Raw genomic sequence first — 20,162 nt, forward strand, 5'->3', positions numbered from 1 at the left:
TTTATTTTAAGTAAGTATTCCTCAAGGATGACAATTTGGCAAAAGGAGAACTGAGCCCTCTCTTTGAAAGGTCCATCACTCGGGCTCATGTCAGCTTATTGGCTTCAAATTCCAGTGATTCTAGGTTGTGGAGACACACACACAAAACGGATGATATCCCTTGCATTAAAAGGGGTAGGTTTTCTTTTCGCTTTTCCCATTCCTGCTTCCCTCAAAATTTCCCAGAGGCCTGTAAGGTTTCTGGGGAATATTTGCAGCACCTGTTGACCAGCAAGAATGTGGGTGAGTTCCTACCAGGTGCCCAGACACCCCCTCCCCTGTGACCCTTCCTTTCAACCCAGAGCAACTGGAGTGCCGTGACTTGGGGAAGGGTTCTGTGTTTTAGATAAATAGCTCCTATACCTGTCAGCTTTCTCTGACAAGAAAGCTCTTCCCTGTCACCAGATAGGTCACCTTCCAATTAGTAATAAAGAAGGTTGAAAATTCTTCTCCTTGTTTTGTTGAAAGAAGCTAAGTTCCAAGAGAGCTCCCTACCATCCCTCAGTCATGGCAGCATGGATCCTGAAAGGGCAGCGAGTTCTTGTTTCTACTCTCTCCATGCAGCTAAGCCTAAGGGAGATGACCTTTTTGCACAAAGAAAGATGCATCCTGCTTTTGTGGGCCTCTTGTGGACCCCAAGCCCTCATCTGGTCTGTATAAAGTGACCAAGTGGGCCAGAGGGGCCAGGGGCCATCAGCTGCCCAACCTTCCAAGAGCTGTTCCTAAGTACCTGATATCATGAAGCAAGTGGCAAGAAACAGCAATCGCTTTTCAAAGAGCAAGCTGGATGCTGAGGGAGAAGGAAGGGGAAGGACATGTATGGCTGCTGATTCTGGAATCTTCAGATCTGTTTGGATGAATCATCACCTATGACTTCCAGGACAGGAATCTGATTTCATCCAATAGAAACTCTTCTTCCGGCCTCCTAACATCTGAAACCCAACAAACAGACATATCTTAGGAACATGCTTGTCATCTTCTAGAGGCACTTGATGTACATATTGAGTAACTTGAAAACACTCACTCCATAATCCACACACATGGTGACAACACATTGTCACACAACACTCCTACACTAGAAAAGTGAAATTGCTGTTTGATGAATGTAAACTCATGGGTGTCTGCAGCAGTTAGGAGTCCTGCCAGGTGTAAGCGCTAAGCAGAGAGGTGAACCCCAGGGGTTTCCCCCAGTCTGTGCTGAGATCCTTATTTGGTGAAGCTGCTACCTATGCCTGGTCTCAGGGCCAGCCTGATAGCGCAGGACCACAGCAGGGGAAGCGGTGCCTGCTGACGTCTCATCCCAAAGAGATGAATGGAATTCCAGGCAGCTGGAGTCATACTGGCTTGGGACAGTGGCTTGGAGACCAGACTTCAATGACAGAAGCGCTAGGCAGCAGCGCTCGTGGCAACGTGCGCACCCACAGAAATGTGACCCACACCTCGGTTTCAGGAGCCCAAAAATGAAAAGAACGTTTAGGGAGGAAAAAGGGAAATAAAATAATAGGCAAAAGATAATTTATTGCTCTATGGGTCTGTTCTGTAAATAGTTTAAGACTTTGGAGCCAGATGGTTCTGCAAATTCTCCAACCAGGAGTCACGTTAAGAAGCACGAGTGGGCACAAAAACTGTTTTTCAAGACACAATTTCAGTTTTGGCTTGAGGAAACTGGATGGGAGTAAGTTTCCTTAAAGCTCCCGACTAGAAAGAAGCGGTCCGCTCCCGGCGCCGCGATCAGAATACGCATACCGCCCCCACGCGGCAGGCCGTGCACGCGCTGCTCCGGCCGGGAGACGCGACTTCGGCGGGGACTTGGGCGGCCGCTGCGGGAAAGTGTGCCCGACGGGCCGCGGGAAGGCGCGCTCCGCACAGCGCCCCGCCGCCCGGGCGCCCCCGCGCTCGCCTCCCTGGGGTGGGTCAGGCGGCGGGCGGGAGTGTGGCCGCGGCGGGAGCGCGGTGTACAGGGGACGCGTGGTCCCCTCCCCGCCAGGATGGATGAGCGAGGGTCCACAGGAGCCCAAGTGGCAGCTGCTTTAACGGATGGTTCTCTCGCGGTCCCACCTCATGGTCCCATTTACCCGTTGGGCTTTTTTAAAAAAAAACAAAACGGGCTCAAGGTGTCCACCCAGCCCTCAGCCACCTCCCAGGCGTGCAAGGAGACTGGATCGTCTGAAAGCCCCCCGCCCCCCAAGGGCCTAGGTGGTCGCCGAAACCCCGTGGCCGCTCGCGACGCCCGCACTGAACGCCCCGGCCCGCGCGGCGCGAGAGCCCGGTGCCGAGCGGGTGTGCGCCAGCGCCGCGTGGGCGGCACCTATTTTTCTGAGAAGTTCCAGTGCTCCCGCGCCCCGACCCCTGCTCCCCCTTCGCTTTCTAGCTGGAAAGCTGCGCGCCAGGCAGCGGGGGGCGGAGAGAGGAACCCAGACTGCCCCCCTCCCGCTTCCTGCCCGGCCGCCGCCCATTGGCCAGAGGAGTCCCCAGGAATGCGAGCGCCCCTTTAAAAGCGCGCGGCTCCTCCGCCTCGCCAGCCGCTGCACCCGAGCCGGCCTGCCGCTTCGGGGCTCCCGCCGGCTCTCCCGCGCAGCCTCGCACTCCGGCCGGGTCCCCGGGCGCCTCTCCAGGACTCACTGACCGTCGCTGCGCCCTCGCCGCCGCTCCCGGCCACTGCTCCTCCGGTGCACACAGGTAAGTCGCCCCGGGCTGCTCTGGCCATCCACCTGGAGCCCCGAGGCTGAAGCCCCTCCGGGGACCCTGATCCCATCCTCTCCCCCTTCGCCTGCCCCAGCCTGTCCCTCCCAGCCGCTGGGGGACTCTTTCCATGGGAAGCCTGCAGAGCCATTCTCTTCAGCCTTGGGGTTCACAAACTAACTCGTCAGGACAGCCCAAGATCTCTTTATTCTGCACGTCCTCCCAAAACCTGTATATCAATTCTCCAGGGACGTCTCTACTTCTGCCTGCCCTCTCAGCTCCCTCCAATTACTTCTCCTTGCTGTTCACCCTCAACCTGGAAGGAAAAGCCCCCGAATTGTTGGCTTGGTGTCCCCCATACTTTAAAATTACACTCTCCTCCCTCCACTTCTCTCTCTTTTTTTTTTTTTTTTTTTGCTGATGCCCTCTGGAAAGTAAGTTGTTGTCCTTCATTTCAGTAAATGAGTGGCCAAAGAGGGATGGCCAGGGCCCTGGCCCCATGCCCAGCTGGCAGGTCTTGCCCACCCTCCCTGCTTAGCTGGTCTCTGATCCTGGGCTCTTGTGCTTCCTGCTACAGGCTCCCTGCTGGGCTCAAACAGCTCCACCATGGGGCTGGCCTGGGGACTTGGTGTCCTGTTCCTGTTGCATGTGTGTGGCACCAACCGCATTCCAGGTGAGTCTGTGTGGTACCTTCAGGGGGAGGAGGTGCTGGCTGCCCCAGGTGCGCTGGTCCCATGCTCTCGCCTCCCAGCTGCTTTTCCCCTGGGCCCTTACGGGACATCAGGATGCAGTTTCCCTGTGACCCTGGTGTTTATTCAGCTCTTTCAGTGGTTGCCAGGAGTTTTCACCCTGTCCCTCTGGCCCCACCCCTCAGAGCTGAGCCCCTACCCTCGGCTGCAGCCTAGAAAGCTCACTGTGTGTGTGCCCTCTCTTTTCTAACAGAATCCGGAGGAGACAACAGCGTCTTTGACATCTTTGAACTCACTGGGGCTGCCCGCAAGGGCTCTGGGCGCCGACTGGTTAAGGGCCCCGACCCTTCCAGCCCAGCTTTCCGAATCGAGGATGCCAACCTGATCCCCCCTGTGCCTGATGACAAGTTCCAAGACCTGGTGGATGCCGTGCGGGCAGAGAAAGGGTTCCTCCTTCTGGCCTCCCTGAGGCAGATGAAGAAGACCCGGGGCACCCTGCTGGCCCTGGAGCGCAAAGACCATTCTGGCCAGGTCTTCAGCATCGTCTCCAACGGCAAGGCGGGCACCCTGGACCTCAGCCTGACTGTGCAGGGGAAGCAGCACGTGGTCTCGGTGGAAGAAGCTCTCCTGGCGACCGGCCAGTGGAAGAGCATCACCCTGTTCGTGCAGGAAGACAGGGCCCAGCTGTACATCGACTGCGAGAAGATGGAGAACGCCGAGCTGGACGTCCCCATCCAAAGCATCTTCACCAGAGACCTGGCCAACATCGCCAGACTCCGCATCGCAAAGGGAGGCGTCAATGACAATTTCCAGGTGAGGCCTCTTCTCTGAGCCCTGCTCCATGGGGTCACCTGCTAGCCAGGTGACCGGCCAGCAGGGCTGCAGGAAATACTGTCTGCAGACTAAAGCAGTAGTTCTCAAGGTTTAGGGAGCATCAGGATCACCTGAGAGCTCGTTAAAGCTCATACTGCTGCACCCACACCACGCAGGTGGTCAGGAGTGCGGCCTGAAAACCGCATCCCTAACTGGTACCAGGTGATGCTGATGCTGGTGGTCTGGGAACCACACTTTGAAAACTACTCAAGAAAATAAGAAATGGTTTTCGTATAACAGCCTGTTCAAGCCTTAGATACTCCATGTGTTCTTAAGAAAATAACTCAGTTCAAATGCATTCCACCAATTTTAATATTGCTTGAAATGGATGCCTTGCATGGGCAGAATCAGTACCACTTTGCTATTGGAATCCTCATGGGGATGCAGCTGGGCTCAAATAAATGGTTAAAATGATGGTTACTTGCTGCTGCAGCTTCTTCCTTGCCTTAACTTCTAGATCTTTGCAACTGTGACTTTGAACTCCCACATATAGCCTTTGACACTGTAAAGTGTCTTTATATCCTCCGGGCTTAGTATCAGGTTCCATTTCCTGTGTACACAATAGGCTGATAAGTGAATTCTTTGTAAAATACTGAAGACTTGGCAGAAGACGTAATTAAGATTTTGAAGTTGTTTGGCAACTTATGTTGGTGTGTTATTTTAACATAGTGATCTTAAAACGGAGCTCTTTTAAGCTTTTAGAACATCTCTTGTGTGCTCTCCCTCACATAAAGACAGTCTCCTCCCCACCCCCACCACCCTCAACATTCTACGAGTAATGTGTGTCCTCTGCCCACAGGGGGTGCTGCAGAATGTGAGGTTTGTCTTTGGCACCACACCAGAAGACATCCTCCGGAACAAAGGCTGCTCCAGCTGTGAGTACCCCTCTATTATTAGGGCATATGGGGAAATCAGGGAATTCCATCAACAAGCTGCTAAATTTAAGTGACCATGGTTGTGCCTAAACTACCCCAGGTAACACAGTTAAGAGGTGTGCAAAAGGGACCTCAAAGGGCATCCCACACTCAGTGCATCTCCTCACCTGCACCCCTTGGCCCAAATGAAATGTCTTTTACAACTAAGAATTCAGGAGACTGGCTGGTGAGAACATGTGTTTGAACATCTATTACCTTTCTCATTTTGTTTGTTTTTTATTAGCTACCAACGTCCTCCTCACCCTCGACAACAACGTGGTGAATGGTTCCAGCCCTGCCATCCGCACTAACTACATTGGCCACAAGACAAAGGACCTGCAAGCCATCTGCGGCATCTCCTGTGACGAGCTGTCCAGCATGGTGCTGGAACTCAGGGGCCTGCGCACCATTGTGACCACGCTGCAGGACAGCATCCGCAAAGTGGTCAGTGGCCTCCGCTCCCAGCCCGTTCGCATGAGCCCATAAAGTTTTATCACAGAGGGTCCCAAAATGACTGAAAATGAGGTTGGACACTAATGATCATTCTCCCCTCTCAGACCGAAGAGAACAAAGAATTGGCCAACGAGCTGAGGAGGCCTCCCCTCTGCTATCACAACGGAGTTCAGTACAGGAATAACGAGGAATGGACCGTCGACAGCTGCACGGAGTGTCGCTGTCAGGTAAGGGGTCTTCGCAAACAACAAGAATTAAAGCCACATCTCGGGGGAAACACTCAAATGGCCAAATTCTTCTTATGTTCCAAGGCCTGACACCGAAGTGGTGGTTTTTTCTTTGGGATGCAATTATGGCATGTAAAAATTCTTCTTTAAACTCTCAGATGGTTTATCAAAGTATTAATTTTATCCCATGCTAAGTCTCTAAGAGAGCAAATCTACTAAGACATCTGAATAATTTACCTGCTTTAGGTCAAAGGCTAAGTGTTGAATGTCAGGAAAATAAAACCTAGTTGGAACATTCCTTTTATTTTTCCCCAACCCTGATTTGTATTTAGCTATGGCATGGAGGTTCTTCTAATACAATACCGATTGTCATTCAAATCACTTAGCCCAACATTGTTAGGACATCACTGTTCTACTTAGCTCAGATGGCACTGCAGCTGTGCTTGTTTCACTCTAGCACCCCCCATGCCAGTGGCGGGTGAGTTTAGGGGTTTACCTGGACCACCAAGCAAAGTCAAGCTTAAATACAAAACATGGATTACTGCATTTGGGAGGCAACTTCATTAAATTCCCATTCTTTTCCAAGATAATACAAAGCTAGATCTATAGAGGAGGAAAAAAATGCTTATAGATCTTCTTTCCCCCAAAAGATAAAATATAAAAATTTAAAACTCTGGGCTAAATGTTGTGAGTTCAATTTCAGAGATAGATTTGACCCATGATGTTTGTTGGTTCCCCTTGTATAAATTCTTCATGCCATAACTTCCACCCTTGACTGAGTAGCAATAAAAAAGAACTCTCGGAGGGATGGAGTGACAAGTAACTAGCACTAATACTGTCTCTATGATAGTGGTGGCTGCAAACACAACACAGACAGATCTATTCAACTCATTCCACTAGAGCATTTACAGCCCTGACATGTTTTGGCTTGCATTGGACATGTTCACAGCATGTAAACTTCTGTTTGCATGTGCTCAGTAACCCATTTCCCCCTCACTCTTCTGCCCCACAGAACTCAGTTACCATCTGCAAAAAGGTGTCCTGCCCTATTATGCCCTGCTCCAATGCCACGGTTCCTGATGGAGAATGCTGCCCACGGTGTTGGCGTAAGTTCCCAAAATGGCATAACCATTCTTCAGTGACTAGGTCAGTTCCACGTATATCTGAGACAGCTAAGCACAACACTGGAACCCCACCCCTGTCTCCATCATATACTTTCCCACTCAGTTTCTTGCTGCAGCAGCTGGTTAACTGACAGCTCGCCTGCTGTATACAGCCAAAAATTCCATTGTGACGAAATTTGAATTACCCATCTGGATTACAGTATATGCCATAATGATCTTGTAGTTTATTGATTCTGATTTTATGCTTTGAGGAAAGGACATGAATATGTAGCAGCAATGGCTCTAAGTTGACTGCTTTTAGAATTGGACCTCAGCGGTACAGTTCAGAAAAATCTCACCAGAGAAATGGATAGGCTTACGGTGTGAGCATTGGACTGAATTGGGCTTATAAGTTTTGCCCATTTTATCTGCAGGGATAAGAGACCTAAGAGACTAACAGCAATTTGAGTTTCAGAGCACTAAAAGAGATAAGGCACTATATTGGTACAGGGCACCATATCCCTTGTTTTTGTTGCCAGTATAAATTCACCATTTTGCTGAGACAATATTTAATGTAGTAAAAGTCATAAAGTGATTCACCATGACTAAGATAAGGAAGACAACAGGGAAGTGGCACTTGCCCTTCACATACACAGACACCCAGGCCACGGCTCGGAAGAACCAGTCCCATCCAGGGGTCATGTGAGTGATGTTGGCACTGTGCGGATCACTGTGTATCTGTTTCTGTTCAGCATTCACTTGCGATGGGGGTTAAAGGGAACAGTGTTAGCTGGGACAGAGTTCTGAACTTGAATCAGGAATTGCTAAGAGAACTTAACAACTAATGACAAAAGAAAACAAGTTCCCTCTCTTCTGTCCGATGCAGCTAGATGTGATTGTAGTCACAGTGCCTGGGCAGATGGTAAACAAACACACTGTCCTCTTGTGAAAATATGTGCAGAGATGGCCCCAAATGCTAGGGTGAGAGGAACAACAAATTGACTAACCTCATGGCCGACTGGGAGCCGGAGCCAACAGCAGCTAAGCTGCCTGCAAGTGCATCTGTCACACACATGGTCTGTGGCTCCCCTGACAGTCAGAAATGATTCCTATAAGCTTCCTAAAACTCCAGCATTCTTGGAAGCCGGAGACTGGAAATGCCTGCTCAGATATCTTAAGTCAGTACAGGGAAACTCATTTGAAATGCTGAGAGCGGAGAAAGAAGAAACAGTGGACGGGAGGACACACGCTGTGAGCGGGCCCAGCTGTACTGGCCCAGTGCTGTACACAGCATGACCTGGGACAGGCCCCTGGGCTGTTGGCCTGAGAAATATATTGCTTTTCATCCTGCATAACTGAAACTTTGCACCCTCTGATACTAAGTCCTGGAGAGCTCATATACAGCATGGTAACTATAGTTAATCATACTGTATTACATGCTTGAAATTTGCTAAGAGAGTAGATCTTAAATCACCACCAAAAAAAGATAACAAGTTATGGGTATGTTAAGTAGTTGGACAGTGGTAATCACATCACAATGCTCATGTATATCAAAACATCACATGGTACAAAGCTTAAATACATACACTATTTGTCAATGATACCGCAATAAAGCTCGGAAGATAATAAAGGAAGGAAACATATTGCTTTTCACCCTCTGGCAAGTGAAGGGCCCAGGACAGAGCCGTCTGAAGAATAGCTTGTCTAAATCCTCATAGGCTAAACGAGCCTCCATTTCCTCTGCAGCCAGCGACTCTGCGGACGACGGCTGGTCCCCGTGGTCTGAGTGGACCTCCTGCTCTGTGACCTGTGGCAATGGCATTCAGCAGCGCGGCCGCTCCTGCGATAGCCTCAACAACCGATGCGAGGGCTCCTCCGTCCAGACGCGGACCTGCCACATTCAGGAGTGTGACAAGAGATGTAAGCATCTTGGCCATTCAGGGATGTGGAGGACTGACCTGTCTTTACTGACATCACCAGGAGCAGTTCCACAGTGTGGAGATTAAGGGCACAACTACTTGAATCTCTGGATCTGAATCCCAGCTCCACCAGTTGTCTGCGCACCCCTGAGCACAACTTGCCCTCTCTGAGGCTCTTTCCTCAACTGCAACTTGGGGATGATAATAGTTCTTGATAAGGTTATTTAAGCATTTTATTTAGATAATGCACGCAAAGCAGTCAGCATTGAGCTTGGCTCATGGCAAGCACCCTGTAAATGTTAGTTAATTAACAGCAACTCATAAAGACAGCTGATTACCTGTTCTCTAGGAGAAAACATTCCATGTTGATATTTGGACACATGGCCAAGAGCCAATTTCTGCTACACAACAGATCTAGTTGCTGTTGACCATTTCTTAGAAATATATCTGTGAGCTCCTGGGGAGGGCTTCTACCTGGCTAGCTCTGAGCCAACACCATTTATAACCATGAGCTTTGTCCTTTAGTTAAACAGGATGGCGGCTGGAGCCACTGGTCCCCATGGTCCTCTTGTTCTGTAACATGTGGTGATGGTGTGATCACAAGGATCCGGCTCTGCAACTCTCCCAGCCCCCAGATGAACGGGAAGCCATGTGAGGGTGAAGCTCGGGAGACCAAAGCCTGCAAGAAAGACGCCTGCCCCAGTAAGTGTGCGCTCGCTGCAGGGCTGAGCGTGGGCAGCAGCTCTGCCCAGCTGGTTGCCTGGCACGTGCAGCCTCCAGTTTGTGGAGGGGAGAGTTTACTTACTAGAGAAACAAACAGAAGCAAAGTCCTGCATGCTCAGCAGCTTCTTTTAATGAAAAATAGAAAGAAAATCATTTCAAACTCATCCTTTTCCCATTCTTTTCACATGGCAGGGTAGCAGAGGTTTCTTGAACAGGCTTAGGGTAATCTTCTATGACAGGTGAGGTGTTTGAAAATTGACCTTAATTTTTGCATATGGTTCACTTTCTTACAGTCAATGGAGGCTGGGGTCCCTGGTCACCATGGGACATCTGTTCTGTCACCTGTGGAGGAGGGGTACAGAAACGTAGCCGGCTCTGCAACAACCCCACACCCCAGTTTGGAGGCAAGGACTGCATCGGTGATGTCACAGAAAACCAGATCTGCAACAAGCAGGACTGTCCAATTGGTGAGCCACGGAGCCCAGGGCAAACTCACCCTAGGAGCTTGCTATGCTACTGAATGCTGCAGCCAGCATTCAAGGGGGTTCCACCGTATATTTGCCCTGAGTGGTTTGCTTACTCTAAAATGCAGGTGGACAACGTAATCCCAACAAGGTATCAGTTACACAGACCCCGCAATATCTTACACCCTGTTGTTTTTTGAATGCCCAGCATGGCAATAACAGCAGCTTACACCAACCATTGACTGTACCTCTCTCTCACCCTGTCTCAGATGGATGCCTGTCCAATCCTTGCTTTGCCGGAGCCAAGTGCACTAGCTACCCTGACGGCAGCTGGAAATGTGGCGCCTGCCCCCCTGGTTACAGCGGAAATGGCATCCAGTGCAAAGATGTTGACGAGGTGAGGACCGAGGGCTCAGAGTTACTGGATCTGGGAAAGCAGCTAACTGTCCTAGTCACTTCCTTATGGCTGTGTTTTCTAAACACAAAGCACTCTCTCATTTCCTCCTTAGTGCAAAGAAGTGCCTGATGCCTGCTTCAACCACAACGGGGAACACAGGTGTGAGAACACAGACCCCGGCTACAACTGCCTGCCCTGCCCACCACGCTTCACCGGCTCGCAGCCCTTCGGCCGGGGCGTTGAACATGCCACAGCCAACAAACAGGTACAGTGGCCAAACTAGCAGACCAGAGCAGAAGAGAGCTGTCCTTGACCAAAACAACTAGGAAAGGAAGGAGTGTAATTTCATACCCTTCACAAAAAGCGGGGGAGGGGGGTAAATACACAAACTGGTTTTGGAAACATGACTCGAAAATCCATGGTAAATCCGGCAGGGGAAAAATAGTCCGCCATATTTGAAAATGCTGCTCTGAAATGAGTTGTGAGCAGAAGGACTTGTAAATGCCTAGGTGCTGAGCCATTTCAAGAAAAAACAAATGTAAAGCAAAGTTCACCTGTAGGCTGGGCAACCTCAGAGGGAGAATGGGGAAGGACAGAGGTCACCCACACTCTTCCACATAGAGCGTGTGTCTACTCGGAGACGATAGGGGCCTGGACTCTGCTTGTTTCCATGCTGTCTGGGGACTCCCAAAGGCTCTGTGCTAACATCAGGATGGTGTACCCTCAGGTGTGCAAGCCCCGAAACCCCTGCACGGATGGGACCCACGACTGCAACAAGAATGCCAAGTGCAACTATCTGGGCCACTACAGCGACCCCATGTACCGCTGCGAGTGCAAGCCTGGCTATGCGGGCAATGGCATCATCTGTGGGGAGGACACGGACCTCGACGGCTGGCCCAACGAGAACCTGGTGTGCGTGGCCAATGCAACTTACCACTGCAAGAAGGTACAGCCAGCTTCTCATGTGCCTCCCGAAAGAAGGCCCATCACCCTATCAAAATAACATGCTAAGGAATTTTTAATACTTAAAGTCTGAAAATGAAACTGAAAGATTAAATCTCCCAAAGGCAAAGGGACATTAACTCCTATTAATACTAAATCATTTGGTGCCAAAAACACGAACAGGGAAGGCTCTTTTTCAGTAATTGTGTTCCCTAGTTGATTTCTTTGTCCAAAAAAAGGGTTCAGTACTCTACCAAATACCAGCAGAGTATGACTTGTGTTCACAGCATCTACAAAGCCTAAAGCATTTATACAAATTCTGTATATATATCCCCCATGAAAACATTTATTTTTTTGTCTTCCCATAAAAAGTATATGCTGTTGCAGAGCAGCATTCTGTTCTGTTTGCAATGTCCAGGTGCCCTCCCTCATGCGGGAGCTGAGCAAAGGGAATGTGACCTGTCACTATAATGTGTCTTCTCTTTCCTAGGATAATTGCCCCAACCTTCCCAACTCAGGGCAGGAAGACTATGACAAGGATGGAATTGGCGATGCCTGTGATGATGATGATGACAATGATAAAATTCCAGATGATAGGGTAAAAACAAAATGTTTTCCATTCCTTTTTCCTCTATTCAATTCAGCAGCAGCCTGAAACACTTTGGGATTCAATTACAGGGTTATAGCAAAAAAATATACCAAATTAATATATTGGATAATTAGAAATTATTTATTGTATTTCAGTAGCTTGAGGATGTAGATGTTACCAAGAGAATTTTTAAATAAGGGTTTTGTTTTTCATCACAACTTTTTTCCCCCCACTTGAGAGAGAAATTACAGTGAATAAACAAATGACACTTTGTTCCCCAGATTCATTTCAAACGCCACATCTACATTTGCTTTGGGCATACTGAGAACTGAGATGATGAGATTGTATTTTACATCTCACTAACTTGTCACTAACAGGAATCCGTTTTTCTTTCATTATGTCCCGCTTTTAACTTTTGTAGTGATCATTTTATACTGAGTACTCAATTAGCATATCCACTAAGTAGAAAATAATTACTACAAACTTTTGCAGTTGTACACATAATATGCATGTGGTTTGAGGCTCCAGCCGGTTTCACAAACAACGTTATAAAGTGCTGCATTTCTTCTCTTCGCAGGACAACTGTCCGTTCCATTACAACCCAGCCCAGTATGACTATGACAGGGATGATGTGGGAGACCGCTGTGACAACTGCCCCTACAACCACAACCCCGATCAGGCAGACACAGACAACAACGGGGAAGGAGACGCCTGTGCCGCAGATATTGACGGGGACGGTAAGGTGCTCCCTGAGTCAGCCGCCCATGGGCGACGGGGACATGTGCAGCTTTCACCTCAGTCCCGACCATCAGTGTGTGGTTTGGTGGAAACATCCAAGGCGGAGATCCCAGCTCTTATGTGTCCCCTGTTCTTTGCAGGTATCCTGAATGAACGAGACAACTGCCAGTATGTCTACAATGTGGACCAGAGGGACACCGATATGGATGGGGTTGGAGATCAGTGTGACAACTGTCCCTTGGAACACAATCCAGACCAGGTGGGTGGCCTCCTTGCGCAGTCTTTCAGCAGAGTGTCGGCATATGCCTTTGCAGTTTCATTGCCACGCCTCTCAGTGTTCTCACAGCCAACTGCGGTAAGTTTGCGTGAATAGTTTGCCTGATATGAGTCCCTTGCCAGGAGTCCCATAGATCTTTAGTGTGAGGATCTTGTAACTTCAGTCTTCTATAAGATGATCGACTTGACTTGCTCTGCATGATCTACCATTATAAACATAGATTATACAAAGCAGAAATCTGTGACTGACAACTTTATAATAGTTTAATCATATGTAAGACTAAGAGATGGAAAATAAGTGCTTAAGCAAAATAACCATTTTCTTGGCTAATATAACTGTAAAAAGAAAAACCATCAACCTAAGAATATGTCCAAAACATGGAGAAAAAAACTCCTGTTTCTTTGTCACTATTCAAAGTATCTGGAATTACAAACCAATCAGTCTCTACCCATGCTGGGGCGGCTACAGACAGACATTGCACAGAACAGGTTTCCATCTGAAAGCACTGGCTTTTTATGTAATTGCCTGTCATTATGTTCTAGGGATAAAAGTTAAGAGGAGGCTTTTGTTTTCTAAAATGCATTATTCTGGAAGCTTAGAAACCAACTTTTTAAAAATGGTAATGTTTTTATTAGATTAAAGAAATGAGAACTCTAGCTTCCGCCTCCTAGTATTTGCTCCTGTGAAGTCCTGTAAAGCAAAGAACAACAGGATGGCTCGCTCTGGGGCCACTGTGGAGAGCTCTGTTGATCAAAGGGCACTGAGGCTCATCTATTTTGAGTTTGGGACTGACCGTAAATTAAATTCCTCCAACGTCATTTAACTTCACTGCCTGAGTTTTTGTCTCCTCACATTGAAATAAGCTTTATAACAAAATTCAAGCATCACATAAAAATCTTATAAGCAAAGAGCATAAATATTGGCAAGAAAAATTCCTGTTCGTATATAAACAGTCCCTAAGCATCCCATGCATATTGAATAATGTTAAATAATGAGAAACACTGCTTACAAAAAACTTACAACTTTACCTAAGCCAACTGATGACTACGTGCATAAAACCAAATACCAAAAATAATAAAAATAGTAATTGATTCCTATCATCCACATATTACCTAAACAGTATATATGGAAAGCAGTGGCATGTTTCCATGACTTCATGACCTAGAGAAGTTGATGTGTCAACATTCTTACATTGAAACCTTCTATGGGAAATTACAAAATCTATTCAGAGAATTTCATTTAACATTAAGATAGAAACAATTGACATTGCATTCCACCCTTGGTAATTAAATAACTATTTAATTTTTTTTAGAAAGTTTTACGTTTTTTTAAAAAAACTCTTAAATATCCCTTCTCAGAATTTTATATGAAAACAGGGATCAAGGAAAAAACCTTTTAAAATGTAATTGGTAATATTACTATCTTTCTGCAGTAGTATATAAACAGACATGAAACCCCACTGGCCATACCATCACTGGAGAATTTTCCCTGTTGTAGGGGCATAAGTTTTCTTAGCGTGAGTGATCTATACCTCCATTTACCCTCCACCATGTCTCTTTCAGCTGGACTCCGACTCGGACCTCATTGGTGACACCTGTGACAACAATCAGGATATTGATGAAGACGGCCACCAGAACAATCTGGACAACTGTCCCTACGTGCCCAATGCCAACCAGGCTGACCATGATAAAGATGGCAAGGGAGATGCCTGTGACCATGACGATGACAACGACGGCATTCCCGATGACAGGGACAACTGCAGACTCGTGCCCAATCCCGACCAGAAGGACTCTGATGGTGAGTCAGTGGAGCCACTTTTTAAGAGAGTAACTGACGCCATGGCTGTCTAGATTGAGGAAATCAAAGCAAAGCTGAGTACATTTGAGAGCATGAAGGAGCTAAATGCCAACTCCGACAAGATAGTGAATGTCTGACAGCAATAATAATAGCATTTCAGAAATTCACTGAACTTTTGCTTTTTTGACCTTAGGTGATGGTCGAGGTGATGCTTGCAAAGATGATTTTGACCAGGACAGTGTGCCAGACATCGATGACATCTGTCCTGAGAATGTTGATATCAGTGAGACTGATTTCCGCCGATTCCAGATGATTCCTCTAGATCCCAAAGGGACATCCCAAAATGACCCTAACTGGGTTGTACGCCATCAGGGTAAAGAACTCGTCCAGACTGTCAACTGTGATCCTGGACTTGCTGTAGGTGCGTAGTGAGTTCTTAGATCAAGAGGCTAATGCATACGTGGGGAAAAAGCAAATATAAAACCTGGCAATTGCGTCTGTCCCTGGGGGTCCTAAGGAGGTCTGGGAACATAACAGAGAACCTTCTGAAGGCTGCAGCTTTTAACCTGCCTCTGGCCTCGCCTTCCAGGTTATGACGAGTTTAATGCTGTGGACTTCAGTGGCACCTTCTTCATCAACACCGAAAGGGACGATGACTATGCTGGATTTGTCTTTGGCTACCAGTCCAGCAGCCGCTTCTATGTTGTCATGTGGAAACAAGTCACCCAGTCCTACTGGGACACCAACCCCACCAGGGCTCAGGGATACTCAGGCCTTTCTGTGAAAGTCGTGAACTCCACCACGGGGCCTGGGGAGCACCTGCGGAATGCCCTGTGGCACACCGGAAACACCCCTGGCCAGGTAGGAAGCAATGCCCTACAGAAGGGAGAGAGCTGATGGGTGCTTGACTCGCGCTGGGGACACTGTGCATTGACCAAGATTCCCAACAGGGAGTCTTAGCTGTAAAGTTCCCACATCACCAATTGCATTAAGCTCTGCTTTGTAAAAACACAATAGTGTCTGACAGGGGAGCTTGCTGTGACCAAGAGTTGCCCTTTAAATCCGAAGGTAGTTTCAGCGTTTTGAAACAGAAAAGCTTCTGCCCCTGTCTCTTTCTGCTTTATGTGTACATTCAGTGGCACATGAGAGGCCTTGGGAAAAGTCCTGCATTGTGTCCCTCTAACTTAGGTCAACTCGGTACCTTTCAAGCACTACTGCTTATGAAATGAAATCTAAATCTCCTGATGGAGCTGTGTTTCAACCTTTTCTTTTCCCTTTCCTTCAGGTGCGCACCCTGTGGCATGACCCTCGTCACATAGGCTGGAAAGATTTCACCGCCTACAGATGGCATCTCAGCCACAGGCCAAAGACAGGTTTCATTAGGTAAGACTGCGCTGATTAAATTTCACTTACAGTCACGCTCGTGGGCAAAAAGGAGACAAAAAGCTGCAGTGTCACTAACAAGATTTCTTTTCCCCTCCAGAGTGGTGATGTATGAAGGGAAGAAAATCATGGCTGACTCAGGGCCCATCTATGACAAAACCTATGCTGGCGGTAGGCTAGGATTGTTTGTCTTCTCTCAAGAAATGGTGTTCTTCTCCGACCTGAAATATGAATGTAGAGGTAGGAGCAACACTACAGTCAGTGTACAGCTGACGTCTCTAATTAAGACTAATATCGGGATGACAATTACGGGAAAGTCTGATTAAAGACTATTTTAGAGACAGAGTTATTTGTATTTTGCTCTTGAGGACACAATGACAAAAATAATGTTGTGGCTTATGAAATCCTGAGTCCTTATTAACAATATTAATTTGCTTAGCAATCTTAGTGCTCTTCACACACAGTGCAAAGGAAAACTGCAGACAAGCTCCTGAACAACTTAGACCTCATTAATAATACTTCTTTGCAATTGTATATGTTTATATATCTACACACTGCTTAGAGTGTTATTAACGCCATTATAGCACGAGTTTTTTCACAACTTTTCCCTATATACAAAGAGGGGAAAGGAATGTTGCCTTCATATTGGCATGTTAAATTAATTTTTGCTATTAACCTTAGTGGTTTTTTTCTCTCCATTCTTTTTCCCTCAATGATTATTTAGCCTCTGAGTCCAGCGTCCGACCTACCACAAAATAAGTGCTTAATAAATATTTATTAAGGCCAGATACTAACAAGATCGATCAGAGTAAAGAAAGATGGTTGATTTTACTCAAAACATATTTAAATTATTAATTTTTAAATTATGAATTTTTAAAATAAAACTCCCTAAACTTTTAACACTAAAGGCCTTAGAAAGTGAACATAAGTTCTGGATGGTCATGCTGTTTCAATCTCCTAGCATCAATGTCTGCTAATAAAATTAAATGTTAATATGCTTGAGCAATCTTAAATAATGTTTTTGTCATTATAAAAGAAGCACTATTGCTAGGTTGTTAATTTATTAACTGATAGTAAGATGACCATGTTTCATAAATAAGTTTTCACTTATGTATTTACTTATGTTGGTTTTTTTATTTTAACAGATTCCTAATCATCAAACTGTTGATCAAAGACTGATCATAACCAATGCTGGTATTGCACCTTCTGGAACCATGGGCTTGAGAAAACCCCCAGGATCACTTCTTCTTGCCTTCCTTTTTTCTCTGCTTGCATCAGTGTGGACTCCTAGAATATGTGACTTGCCTCAAGAAAATGCAGTTTTCAAAAAGAGACTTGGCATTCAGCCTCCAGTGAATGAGAAGACATCTTCCGAGAATATAAACAATGACTTTGGTTTACTTTTGAAACAGCAAAAGCATCTACTTGCTTCAGTTGGGAAGTTGCCCTCTCCACTCTGCTTTTGTCACAGAGCAGGGAGCTACTCTGAGGCTATGTCTGAGCAGTGGACTCAAAAGCATTTTCAGGCTTGTCAGAGAAGGGAGGACTCACTAGAATTAGCAAACAAAACCACCCTGACATCCTCCCTCAGGAACAGGGGGAGCAGGGGCCGGAGCACTAAGGGGAGGGCACATACCCCAGAGACGATTGTATGAAGAAAACATGGAGGAACTGTTACATGCTTGGTACTAAGTCATTTTCAGGGGATAAAGACTTGCTGGATTTCATGATGCTGACCGGTGTTAACTGATTAATCCACGTAAATAGGCACTTAAATTGAAGCAGGGAAGGGAGGGAAAGACGGGCTTCTGGACTTCCTCCCTGACCCCCACCCCTTACATATCACCTGCAGTGGCTAGAGCAGGGAGTCAGGACTAAACCAGTGTAAGACAGTGCTGGCGGCCACTGCCTGCTCACAGTGAAATTGTCGGTTTTATTCCAGATGTACCTGGTGCAGATGTAGCAGGAAAATAGGAAAGAAAACCTACCATCTCAGTGAGCACCAGCTGCCTCCCAAAGGAGGGGCAGCTGTGCTTATATTTTTATGGTTAGAAAGGCACAAAATTATTAGCAACCTAACTAAAACATTCCTTTTCTCTCTTTTTTCCTGAATTATCATAGAGTTTTCCAATTCTCTCTTTTGGACTGTAGATTTTTTTTGTTTTGTTTTTTACAAATGCTTTACAATGTAAAATATTTATTTTTTAATTCTTCTGGAAGATCTGGCTGAAGGATTTATTCATGGAAAAGGAAGAAGCTGAAGGATTATCCATATCATCTTTGTTAGGAGTCTTCATGACTATAAGATTGTAAATACAGATTATTTATTAACTCTGTTCTGCCTGGAATTTAAGTTTCATATGGAAAATGTTTGAGAGCAGGTAGTTGAGATTTAGCAGCAAATCTCTGTCAAGAATGCCACAAAGAAAATCAGCATACAAGCTGCTCTTCCCTTTGTGCTTAGAATGAATGTTTTGGGATTCTCTTTTTTTTTTTTCCTTTGTTTTGTCTTTTCAAGTGGAATTAGTTGGTTATGCATTTGTTGAGTGTTGTAGATTGCAAAGAAAGCCATGAGGTCTTCCATATACTGTTTTACCCCATCCCTTGCGCCTATTTCCAGGGAGAAGGAAAGCATATACACTTTTTTTTTTCATTTTTCCAAAAGAGAAAAAAAAAATGACAAACGTGAAACTTATATACAAATATTACCTCATTTGTTGTGTGACTGAGTAAAGAATTTTTGGATCAAGCAGAAAGAGTTTAAGTGTCTAACAAACTTAAAGCTACTGTAGTACCTAAAAAAGTCAATGTTGTACATAGTATAAAAACTCTTTGCAGAAAAGTATTCCCAATAAGGAAATAGCATTGAAATGTTAAATACCATTTCTGAAAGTTATGTTTTTTTTTTCTATCATCTTGTATACCATTGCTTTATTTTTATAAATTATTTTCTCATTGCCATTGGAATAGATATCTCAGATTGTGTAGATATGCTATTTAAGTAATTTATCAGGAAATACTGCCTGTAGAGTTAGTATTTCTATTTTTATATAATGTTTGCACACTGAATTGAAGAATTGTTGTTTTTCTCTTTTTTGTTCTGTTTTGATTTATTTTTTGCTTTTTACACCCCGCCCCCAAGTTTTTACTACTTGCCAATACCTTTTTCTAGGAATGTGCTTTTTTTGTACACATTTTTATCCATTTTACATTCTAAAGCAGTATAAGTTGTATATTACTGTTTCTTATGTATAAGGAACAACAATAAATCATATGGAAATTTATATTTATACTTACTGTATCCGTGTTTATTTGTTCTCTACTGGCTTTATATTATGAAGATATGGGTAAATAATCATTCTTAAACCAATATAGCATACATGAAATTACAGTAAATATCAGTAACATTCACAGTTTTTATTTGATTTAGAAAGATTTGAGTTTGCTCAGGCCTAAGCTGAGAATGTGCTGGGTTTGTGGAATAAAAGAACAAAACAATAAATTAGCCTGCCATATTAAAAACATAAAACAGAAGGACCCCTAAGTCAAAGGCCTCAAAAGAAAAGAATTTAATATTTTATTAATATCATTTATTGAATCCTTTTCAATTCCAATTCCGTCTCTAAAAAGAACAATAAAAACAAAGGTAAAAACAGCTATGAAGCACATGCAAGTCTTGCAACTCCATTTTCTGACCCATGAACGATGGCACTGAGTGGGCAACATGATCACGTGTTGTGGAGAAGCTGCGAAACTAAATATATATCAGGGAGGAATTGTCCTTGAAAAGCTGATCAAACATTATAGATACCACCTTTTGTAATATCTATGAATGGATACTACCTTTGGTGAAAAACGGATGACCAAAGAAAAATGTAAAATTTGGAAGGAATGCATGAGAGAGAGAGAGAATGTGTATGTGTGTATGTGTATAAGTATAAAACTATTTTGTG

The 20,162-nt window shown here is 45.6% G+C and overlaps 1 protein-coding gene across 1 annotated transcript; it reads left to right on the forward strand.

The window, feature by feature from the left end:
- Window positions 1-2,573: 2,573 nt before the first annotated feature.
- THBS1 (thrombospondin 1) lies at window positions 2,574-19,501 on the forward strand. The gene is made up of 22 exons (XM_045528013.1): window positions 2,574-2,718; window positions 3,299-3,394; window positions 3,664-4,223; window positions 5,083-5,158; window positions 5,442-5,641; window positions 5,755-5,877; window positions 6,890-6,983; window positions 8,727-8,900; window positions 9,425-9,601; window positions 9,916-10,089; window positions 10,356-10,483; window positions 10,596-10,748; window positions 11,211-11,429; window positions 11,916-12,023; window positions 12,592-12,751; window positions 12,893-13,011; window positions 14,592-14,826; window positions 15,020-15,247; window positions 15,416-15,687; window positions 16,112-16,209; window positions 16,310-16,449; window positions 17,355-19,501. The coding sequence occupies exons 2-22, from the start codon at window positions 3,328-3,330 to the stop codon at window positions 17,360-17,362; spliced, it is 3,513 nt and encodes a 1,170-aa protein (XP_045383969.1). The 5' UTR covers window positions 2,574-2,718; window positions 3,299-3,327; the 3' UTR covers window positions 17,363-19,501.
- Window positions 19,502-20,162: the final 661 nt, after the last annotated feature.

The sequence above is a fragment of the Lemur catta genome, chromosome 1 (assembly GCF_020740605.2).
Source record: "Lemur catta isolate mLemCat1 chromosome 1, mLemCat1.pri, whole genome shotgun sequence".
Classification (NCBI taxonomy): domain Eukaryota; kingdom Metazoa; phylum Chordata; class Mammalia; order Primates; family Lemuridae; genus Lemur; species Lemur catta.